General features: G+C 39.7%; 1 protein-coding gene across 1 annotated transcript in view; it reads right to left on the bottom strand.

The window, feature by feature from the left end:
• LOC106871505 (isovaleryl-CoA dehydrogenase, mitochondrial) overlaps window positions 1-10,758 on the bottom strand; it is a 28,839-nt gene extending 18,081 nt beyond the window's left edge. The window contains exons 1-3 of the mRNA XM_014917994.3: window positions 10,557-10,758; window positions 7,562-7,651; window positions 4,988-5,039 (exon numbers count right to left, since the gene is read on the bottom strand). Coding sequence (XP_014773480.1) covers window positions 4,988-5,039; window positions 7,562-7,651; window positions 10,557-10,697 — 283 coding nt within the window. The 5' untranslated portion in view covers window positions 10,698-10,758. The remainder of the gene's footprint in view (window positions 1-4,987; window positions 5,040-7,561; window positions 7,652-10,556) is intronic.
• Window positions 10,759-11,256: the final 498 nt, after the last annotated feature.

Below are 11,256 nucleotides of genomic sequence, written 5' to 3'. Positions count from 1 at the left end.
CCACTACATTCCTCCGCATTACAAATTTAATTTGTTTCCGCTGGAAGAGCCATTCTAACAATGCGTCCTGTCCTAACTCTTCAAAATGCTTAGTTTTAGAATGGTGGCAGCTGATGAAGGAAATGTTCTCTATGTGGCCAGTGTGTTTTCTGTGCTCTGTTTATGTTCTTTTCTCATTTTGTCCACGTTTTTTTTTTGTGATGTCCTGTACCCAGATATGCATCTATATATACATGTAGATGTAGGTATGTACATACATGTACGTATATATGCATATACTCACATATTATTTGTATATATATATATATATATATATATATATATATATATATATATATATATATGTGTGTGTGTGTGTGTGTGTTTGTATGAGCATATATATATATATATATATATATATATATATATAATTTTTTACTTGTTTCACTCACTAGACTGCGGCCATGCTGGGGCACCACCTTGAATTTTTAGTCAAATGAATCAACTCAAGTACAGTTTTTTTTAAAGAAGTGGTACTTATTCTATTGGTCTCTTTTACTGAACCACTATGTTATGGGAACACGAACACACCAACACTGGCTGTCAAGTGGTGGTGGTGGGGGGACAAACACAGACACACACACATAGATATATATATGTATATACGATGGGCTTCTTTCAGTTTCCGTCTACCAACTCCACTCACAAGGCTTTGGTCAACCTGAGGCTATAGTAGAAGACACTTCTACTACAGTGGAAATGAACCTGGAACCATGTGGTTGGGAAGCAAGCCTCTTACCACACAGCCACGCCCACACCTATCATCATCATCATCGTTTAACGTCCGCTTTCCATGCTAGCATGGGTTGGACGATTTGACTGAGGACTGGTGAAACCGGATGGCAACACCAGGCTCCAGTCTGATTTGGCAGAGTTTCTACAGCTGGATGCCCTTCCTAACGCCAACCACTCAGAGAGTGTAGTGGGTGCTTTTACGTGTCACCCGCACGAAAACGGCCACGCTCGAAATGGTGTCTTTTATGTGCCACCCGCACAAGCCAGTCCAGGGGCACTGGCAACGATCTCGCTCGAAAATCCTACAGGAGCCAGTCAGGCGGTACTGGCAACGGCCACGCTCAAAATGGTGCATCTCATGTGCCACCCGCACAAGAACCAGTCCAGGGGCACTGGCAACGATCTTACTTGGCTTGCCGGGTCTTCTCACGCACAGCCCATTTCCAAAGGTCTCGGTCCGTAGTCATCGCCTCGGTGAGGCCCAATGTACGAAGGTCTTGCCTCACCACCTCAGCCCAGGTCTTCCTGGGCCTACCTCTTCCACGGGTTCCCTCAACTGTTAGGGTGTGGCACTTTTTCACGCAGCTATCCTCCTCCATTCTCACCACATGTCCATACCAGCGCAATCGTCTCTCTTGCACGCCACAACTGATGCTTCTAATGTTCAGCTTTTCTCTCAAGATACTTACACTCTGACGGGTATTCACATTGACATTACACATCCAACGGAGCATACTGGCTTCATTCCTTGCGAGCTTACGTATGTCCTCAGCAGTTACAGCCCATGTTTCACTGCCATGTAGCATGGTTGTTCGTACGCATGCGTCATACAGTCTGCCTTTTACTCTGAGTGAGAGTCCCTTTGTCGCCAGCAGGGGTAAGAGCTCTCTAAACTTTGCCCAGGCTATTCTTATTCTAGCAGCTACACTTTCAGCGCACCCACCCCCACTACTAACTTGGTCGCCCAGATAGCGGAAGCTATCGACTACCTCTAGTTTTTCACCCTGGAATGAGATAGAAGTTGTTTCCTGTTTGTTTGCAGTCTTTATTGCACCTGAACATCTGCCACAAACAAAAACTAACTTGCTAGTTAACCTGCCTTTGATGTTGCTGCACCTCTTATGTGTCCATAGCTTGCACCGGGTACATCTTATAGAGTTACTACCTACTCCTTTTCTACATACTGAGCAGGGCCATCTACCTGAAGGGGTTTGTGTTTTATCTACCTTCCTACTTATTAGGATTTTGGTTTTAGCTAGGTTGACTCTAAGGCCCTTCAATTCTAGACCTTGCTTCCACACCTGAAACTTCTCCTCTAGTTCTGATAGTGACTCCGCAATTAGGGCAAGGTCATCAGCATAGAGGAGCTCCCAGGGGCAACCTGTCTTGAACTCCTCTGTGATTGCCTGGAGGACTATGGTAAATAATAGGGGGCTGAGGACGGAACCTTGGTGGACCCCTACCTCTACCCGGAATTCATTGCTGTACCTATATATATATATATATATATATACAATGTAAGGTGTATTCCATTAGAAACGTAGCAGAGTACAAAATAGAGCTCGTTCATCCTTAGAATTACCAAATAGCAGGTAGTATTATGGTATACTTCCAAGTCCAGATTTAGGCATTCTTCGTGGCAGATGGATGCATTAGCTTCAAAGTCGAAGGTTTTGTAACTAACAGGAACAGCAATTATATATCACCTGAAGAAATACAACTCGATCCATTATACAGGTAAACCGTTGCATAATTTAAATCCTGTATAGAGGAAGATCTATGTTGTATGGAGACACATGTCATGATTATTAAATAACTGCCTAACCGTTCTCCTTCATGTTGACTCTATCTTATTCTGTATACATACACATATGTACTGTTGTGTCGACGCCCCCAGGCGAAGAAGTAGGATGTCCCAAGACATATAAATAGAGGTAGTCTGGCCATGGTAGGAGTGTTGAGTAGCAGACGAGTAGCAGTTCAGTAGCAGTCAAGTAGCAGTTGAGTAGCAGTCGAGTAGCAGTTGTGTAGGGGTTGAGTAGAGATCATCTGAATGTGCTAGATAGCAGTAGCTTCAGACATAACATGTACACACAACACACACACATATATTATATATATATATATATATATATATATATATATATATATATATATATATATATATATATATATATATAATTATGTGTATTTCTTCTATCTTACTGAATAAAAATTCTTCTGATAGAATAAATGGGTTAATAGAAACCAATGTAGCAAAGAACACAAAATAACTGTGGTTTAGTTCCTGTTTTTAAGGCAGGAACTCCTTGAAATTTTGGGTATTTGAGTATATTTAAGAATTGGAGAAAACGCATGTTATAATTGCACACTATGCAATTATATGCAATTATAACATGCGTTTTCTCCAATCCTTAAATTCTTATATATATATATATATATATATTAGGCGCAGGAGTGGCTGTGTGGTAAGTAGCTTGCTTACCAACCACATGATTCCAGGTTCAGTCACACTGCGTGGTACCTTGGGCAAGTGTCTTCGACCAAAGACTTGTGAGTGGATTTGGTAGACGGAAACTGAAAGAAGCCTGTCGTATATACGTATATACATATATATGTATGTGTGTGTATATGTTTGTGTGTTTTGTCTCTCCCAACATCACTTGACAACCGATGCTGGTGTGTTTACGTCCCCGTACACTAGCGGTTCAGCAAAAGAGACCGATAAAATAAGTTCAAGGCTTACAAAGAATAAGTCCTGGGGTCGATTTGCTCGACTAAAGGCGGTGCTCCGGCATGGCCGCAGTCAAATGACTGAAACAAGTAAAAGAACATATATACACACACACATATCATGGTATCATGGTATTGACCAGACTATCAGATGTTGTTATACATCGCTGGTCAAAATGCGCTTCATGCTATTTTAGCTTTTGAATGATGCCACCCAGCTGGCTAGGTGAGCTGACCAACATTCCTCCTCATTGGAAGGCTATTCTGTCACAGGGTTGTCCTTTTACAGCTGAATGGACAGAGGCAACATGAAAGTGTTTTGCCCAAGAACACAATGCACTGCCCAGACCAGAAATTGAACCCATGACCTAGTGACTGAGCGCGGTATCCCATTTCACCAGGCCATACAGTGCACAAGCACAAATACGCACACTTGAAATATGCACAGCAACAAATGTCATTAAACAGAAGACCAGATTAGTGTTCTTATCAGCGTTAAGAACAACATACATACCGAAGTGTGCAACAGTGGAGAGATAGATAGATAGATAGATAGATAGATAGAGAGAGAGAGAGAGAGAGAAAGAGAGAGAGAGAGAGAGTGAGAGAGAGCAACAGTGGAGAGAGAGATAGAGAATGCAATAGTGGGGAGAGAGAGCAACAGTGGAGAGAGAGATAGAGAATGCAATAGTGGGGAGAGAGAGAGAGTTCACCTCATCCTATATAGGTCATTATTTGGAGCCATATGGAATGGTGGCAAATCTGGGACAGCAATTTTTGAGCTGTACTCTGTCATTCAGTTGCCTATCAGTAGTCACTAATCTGCCAGAAATGGCAGCCAAAAATGTTCAGCTTAGACTGCTGCATGTCTACACATGAAAGAAAGAGATAAACAGGCAACAAGTTTCAGCAGTCTGATGTTCTGGAGATGGAAGGACTTGGCACAGTTGTTATGTAGCTCTTAGGTGTTGGACTCAATACAGGGTGATGAGAGGAGGAGAAATGATTGAATTGGGATTGCTGAAGAGGTGGTTAGTGGCACAAGACCAGCATGTCAAAAGAAATAGGGGCAATATCTGGAACAACAGTTTGTGGATTGCGCCTGATCATTTAGCTGGACCAGTGGTTCTCAATTGGGGTCCAGATGACCTTTGAAGTCCATATAAGATTCTGTGATTAAAATTTATGAGCAATAAATTGCTCATACTTCTAAAATACACAAAATATTTTAACAATTTTTTCATACAATTCCTAATAATTATTTACATTTGACGGATATTTGTCCTCATCTTGTTTGTTGTTAACACAACGTTTCGGCTGATATATCCTCCAGCCTTCATCAGGTGTCTTGGGGAAATTTTGAACCTGGGTTCTCATTCCTAAGGTATTTTTCAATGTTATCATTATTAGTAGTTTTTCTATTCCTATTTGTTAGCTGTGTTAGGTGAGATGTGAGAGATAGATTCAGCAATATACTTACTGGGAGCTGTGATTCCAAGCAGACCCATTTCACCACATTTTAACCAGAATTCCTAAATTGCAGATGAAAAAAAAAGTAAAATAAAATTAATGGTAACTTTATAACTGTCCCCCAGGGAAGGAGGGGAAACAACTTGGATCATGATAAAATATAATATGAACAAATGAATACAGAAATGTGGTTAAGTAATTATCAGCATTGCTTTTTACATCCACTTTTTACATGCTGGCATGAGTTAGATGATTCTTCACCCTTTAGCATTTAAATTGGCCATATCAGGCCCTGTTCTACTTGATGGTTCTCATGACATTGTTGACTCTTCTGTGCTGTCAAATTCAAGCATTGATTTTTGTGTCCCACAATGTGATGCTGAGCATAATTCGTTCCATTTTCCGTTGGGCTACAATCAGGACATTCCTGATGGCAGTGCTGAGAGCCTGTGTTTCACTGCCATAAGGACAACAGATGGACAATCAAGGTGACGTAACAGACACCAAGACAATGGACAAGATGAAGAGGCTGACCAAAGACAAGAAGGTGAGATAATCTCACCCCCTACTCAGGGCCTGTGTGGCCACAACTGGCAAAGAGATAGACAGTGGTAGAAGGAGTCCAGGGAGGGGTCCTCCTTTAGGAGTAATAAAACCCTGGATAAGGTTATCAGACTCAAATATTCTATCTGTTTTATATTCAAACTGGTCAGATACAGCCTCTCACACCTACTTTACTATATCAGTCTGAAAATAGACAATCACATCCTCACAATCTCAAAAGCTATGAGATAATGCATGATTAATTCGAAACAATTTGAATATAATAAAGCGTTACGCTTGACAGAGTAATCTGAATGCTAGAGGGTCAAAGCAGTATTCTACCATGGGGTGTGATTTCTGGTGCAGACTCTCAATAATTTTTAAATACCAGGTACTTCCATTTGACTGGTCTTTCTTTATATGTAGAACTGCTGAACTGCAGGACATATTGTTATTGTGAGAGATAAACAAATTTCATTTCTGCCCAGGAAGTGTCAATGGGTAGTGTTGTGGCAAGAGTCATTGGCACCCCTAGCAGATTGAAGAATGGACTAGCTGAACTCTTATAAAGTGTAGTAGTCAGTAGTAGCCAGATAGAGAGCGTTTGGTAGTCTTGCAAAGTATGTCATGTGAACACATTGATTAAACCTCTGCTGCATAATTCTATATATACCAACCAATGGTAGGATACAAAAAGTAGGCATGTTGAGACATACACAAACACATAATCATCACTATCTACATTTAACGTCCAGTTTCCATGTAGTCATGGGTTGGATGGTTTGATAGGATGTGATGAGTTAGAGGAATGCATCACGCTCCAATATCTGCCTAATTGGATGCTGTTCCTAATGCAAACTAGTTTCTAGAATGTACTGGATTCTTTTACTTCAGGTCCACTGTGTGACACCTTGAGCAAGTGCCTTCTACTATAACCCCAGGAAGATGAAAGACTTGTGAGTAGAACTGGTGGCGAGAAACAGAAAGAAGATTACATGAATGAGTGTGTGTGTGTTTGTGTTCAGGTCTCATTGTTTTGCCTTTGCATGTAAATCATAAACAGGCGCAGAAGTGGCTGTGTGGTAAGTAGCTTGCTTACCAACCACATGGTTCAGGGTTCAGTCCCACTGCGTGGCACCTTGGGCAAGTAAGTGTCTTCTACTATAGTCTTGGGCCGACCAAAGCCTTGTGAGTGGATTTGGTAGACGGAAAACTGAAAGAAGCCCGTCGTATATATGGATATATATGTATGTGTTTGTGTTTGTCCCCCCCAACATCGCTTGACAACCGATGCTGGTGTGTTTACGTACCCGTAACTTTGTGGTTCGGCAAAAGAGACTGATAGAATAAGTACTAGGCTTCGAAAGAATAAGTCCTGGGGTCGATTTGCTCGACTAAAGGCAGTGCTCCAGCATGGCCACAGTCAAATAACTGAAACAAGTAAAAGAGTAAAAGAGTAAAGAGTAAAAGAGTAAAGAGTAAATGGTTGCCCTCATACAAGAGGTCATATTTATTTGCAACCTTCCATGGAAACCTGTCAGCCCATTGGGCTGTTTGTGTTTGAATTACTTCATTTGGAAACGGATGAAGGTTGGCAAATTTAATGAAATATAGAAAGTGTTAATGAGTGCCTTCCTATCAATAAGAAGAATGATCGTTTTTTCTTTTTTTTTTATACCTGGAGTTTTGATTTAGGACATATCTATGTATGCAACATCAACATGTCAGATGTGGAATACTCTGTTGGAATATTGGCTCAAAAAATGTGGATTATTCTATTGGATTATTCCATTTGCTGAGAGCTTAATAACTGTTGTGAGTTAATTTGGAGTTAGACTGAAATCAAACCAGAATGGACTTAGATGTTGGAGTGAGAAAGTGCGGTGGGGGAGTAAGGACGAGGAAAGTGAGGGTGAGAGAGGAGAGAGGTTAGAGAGAGAAGAGGAAGGATGGGAGAAAGAAGGCAGGAGAAAGAGTGATAGGATGGGAGAGCGAAAAGAACCACCTTGACATTAAACACCTTGGAGGTTTGGTAACTTACCCGTATTTCCTTGAAGTTATTATTACAATCAATTTCATGAGCTTTTGGAGCAAGTTCCTTCTGGACAAACTGGAAAACGGATTCTCGAAGCTAAAATGAAATAATAAACAAAATAAATCGATGATGATGATGTTTAATTATAATGAAGTAATTAGAATGAAACTGTGATTTGAATAAAATTGAATACATTATTGTTTAACCTTAGTGAGCACAAGCATTCTGGTTCAACCAACTAATTTACCTGGGGTTTTGACAAGCTTTCCAGTGATGGTCATCCTGCATTTTCTCAAGAACCAGTGTATCTGATTGGCACTCTGTCGGTTATCATGACAAGTGTTCCAGTAGATCTAATCAACGGAACAGCCTGCTGGTGAAATTAAAATACAAATGGCTGAGTACTGCAGACATGCATACCTTTAACGTAGTTCTCAGGAAGATTTGGCATGACACAGAATGTGACAGGCTGGCTCTTTGAATTACAGGTACAGCTCAATTTTGCCAGCTAAGGGGACTAGAGCAACATGAAATGAAACGACTTGCTCAAGGACACAGTGCATCATCAGGAATCGAACTCATGACCTTGAAATTGTGAGCTAAATAGCCAAACCACTAATCTATATGCCTTCACACCTTTTGTGAATTTGTGTTCTACACACAGGAAATCATACAATTATGAAACAAAAAAATTTTTGTATGATTTAAGGGTGATTTAGCTGTTGTTTTTAGCACACCTTATGACCACCTGATACACTTTCTTCGTTTCTTCGTCATTCTGACATGTTTTCTTTTATTCTTTCTCTTGCTTCAATCATTTGACTGTGGCCATGCTGGAACACAACCTTAAAGGGTTTTATTTAGTTGAAGAAATCGCCCCCAGGACTTATTCCTTGTAAGCCTAGTACTTATTATATTGGTCTCTTTTGCTGAACCACCAAGTTACAAGAATGTAAACACACTAACATCGGTTGTCAAGCAATGGTGGTGGTAGTGGGGGGAGGGGGCACAAACATGGACACAAAGGCACAAGCATAAACATACATATAACCCTAACCCTATGTATACATATAAATATATATACAACAGGCTTCTTTCAGTTTCCATCTACCAAATCCACTGACGAGGCTTTGGTCAGCCTGAGGCTACAGCAGAAGACACTTGCCCAAGGTGCCACACAAGTGGCTGGGAAGCAAGCTTCTTACCACACAGCTATGCCCCTGTATTGATGCCTTTTAATATTTTTCTCCCCATAAACACATTTAATGGAATACATTCAATGGTGGTCCATTGTTGGGATTTAAGCAAAAAAATTCTGTTTTGAAAATAAATTTCGAAAAAATAAAAAACTCATGTGGTGCTGGCGGTGGGGAGTTACATGGGGTGCTTAAACTAGAATTCCACCCTAAGTTGTTAGGGTTAGTGTTAGGGTTATGGTTAGGGTTAGTGTTTAGGGTTAGGGTTATGGTTAGGGACGGAATTCCCTAACCCAAACCCTAAAACCCTAATCGTGACCCTAACCCTAAACCTAACCCTAAAACCCTAATCGTGACCCTAACCCTAAACCTAACTCTAAAACTAACCCTAAAACCCTAATCGTGACCCTAACCCTAAACCTAACTCTAAAACTAACCCTGACCCTAAAACCCCAGTGAAGATCGTGCGGATGTTAATCTGAAAAATTACCAAATTAAAAAAAAAAAAATACATGAATATAAGCGATTCAGCTGAAGAAAAAAAAAAGAAAAAAACTTTTCAGAAATTGCCGAACAAATGCTTTCAGTTTTGATACACATTCTCCGAAAGATCTCCCTATTTTCATTTGTTTTGGTCTGATTTGCTTTTATATATTGAATATGCTTGGTAATGAAAAACTGTTACGTAACAATGAGACAAGCCTACGAGAAGGTTACGGGTTCGCCCAGATGCTAGATTACGTGCTGTTGTTTTGATAATATTAACTTCCATCTGAGTGCAAAGCCACGCATAAAGTTTATTTAATTTTTACAAGAGTAATTAAAAACTAATTGTCTAGACAGAGATACGAACTTCGCTCCATAACCATCAGCGGCTGTTGTTAGCCCAAAGTCAGCCGTGATCGAGTAAAGTTATAGTTAAAGACTATCCAGTAGTGACCATCACATCTTTGGTAGAAGAAGGGGTCAAGGAGGATATTACCCAAGTGCCTTTTTTTTTAAGTTTAAAGTCAGTAGAATGTGATTTGGAAGATTTGGCTGCTATTTCTAACATGAGCCATCATGTAGATGCTCCTCGTTTATTGGTTAGTGTTACAGCAGTATTATTACTAACTATGGCAATTTAAACGACACTAACCAATTTATAGACAAACAACTGAGAGCTTCTACATAGTCGCTAAATACGCTGGAAATAGCAGCTAAATCACACATACGTGCTCCTACCGTTTTTAAAAATGCGTTCGATACAGAAAAAGACTGGAGGTTGTAATGTGAGGAAAATTTAGCTGCTATTTCTAGCAAGTTTTGGTTATTGTGTAGAAGGTCAGGTACCTTTTCAATTTGCACAAAATTACGTAAAACATAACACCTGCACAGTGCTCGAAACACACACACACACACACGCTATATATATATATATATATATATATATATATATATATATATCATCTCAAAGCATTTACAGAAAATTTCATTTAAAAATATTTACCTTTATGAACGTTATGAGGAAACAAAAACAAGGGGGAGGGGTCATTCTACTAGAAGTAGCAGCTAAACCCTAACCCTAAATCATTTGCAAATTACGTTTGAAAAAATAAACAGATTCGGGCGGAAGTGTTTCCCTCATTTAATACACTAGGTCTGAAAAATGAGAAAAGTATGGTCAAAGCCAGCACGCCATTGACCATAAAGGTGAGTCCGACCAAGGCTGACCTCAGGCTTAACAACGATAGCATCGTAATATTTCTTGAAGGGGAAAACGAAGAAGAGAATTCTATGATAATTAAATTAAAAATATAATTTACTTGTTTCTGTTCATCGGTTAATCCAAAGAGAGAATCGTCTATGGGAAAATGAGATGACATCCGTATCGATGCCAGTGGCTGTGGCTGAGAACATTTTAACAGGGTTCTGCCGAAACACGAAGATAAACGGCGAAAAGCCATGCTTCTCTGGGAGAGCAGAAAACAATAATGATATATGAGAGATTAAAGATTGAACAGGGGAGATAATTCTCACAGCGAGCGATTTTAGTCAAGGTGATAAATGGAAAATTAACAATGATTGGGATTAACCAGCGCCTTGGGAAACCCCATTTTATTTATTTATTTATTTAATCATTTATTTATTTATTTATTTATTCATTCATTTATCCAGTCTTAACATGGCGTAAATTGTATATTATAACTTTTTTTTGTTTTTACAAGGCTAGATTAATGCCCGCACGCTTTGTTTATGCTCATAAATTCCTTAATCCCCTATTTTATCTTTCACTTTTTTTTAAAAAAGTCATCGGACGGCGGCCATCCTGGGGTACTACCTTCGAAGAATTAAGTCGAATAAATCGATCCTAGTACTTATGTTGTTTTATTTACTTTTTTTTTCAAATCCCTGTACTTGTTCTAGTGATTCCTTAATTTAACGGTTCTTTTACAGAACCGATACATTACGGGGATATAAACAAACCGACACCGGAGCACCGATTGTCAGAGGGAGAAACACAGA

This window comes from Octopus bimaculoides, chromosome 25 (genome assembly GCF_046866305.1).
Source record: "Octopus bimaculoides isolate indiv1 chromosome 25, ASM4686630v1, whole genome shotgun sequence".
NCBI classification, from domain to species: Eukaryota; Metazoa; Mollusca; class Cephalopoda; order Octopoda; family Octopodidae; genus Octopus; species Octopus bimaculoides.
This window is presented reverse-complemented; position numbering and strand designations above follow the sequence as displayed.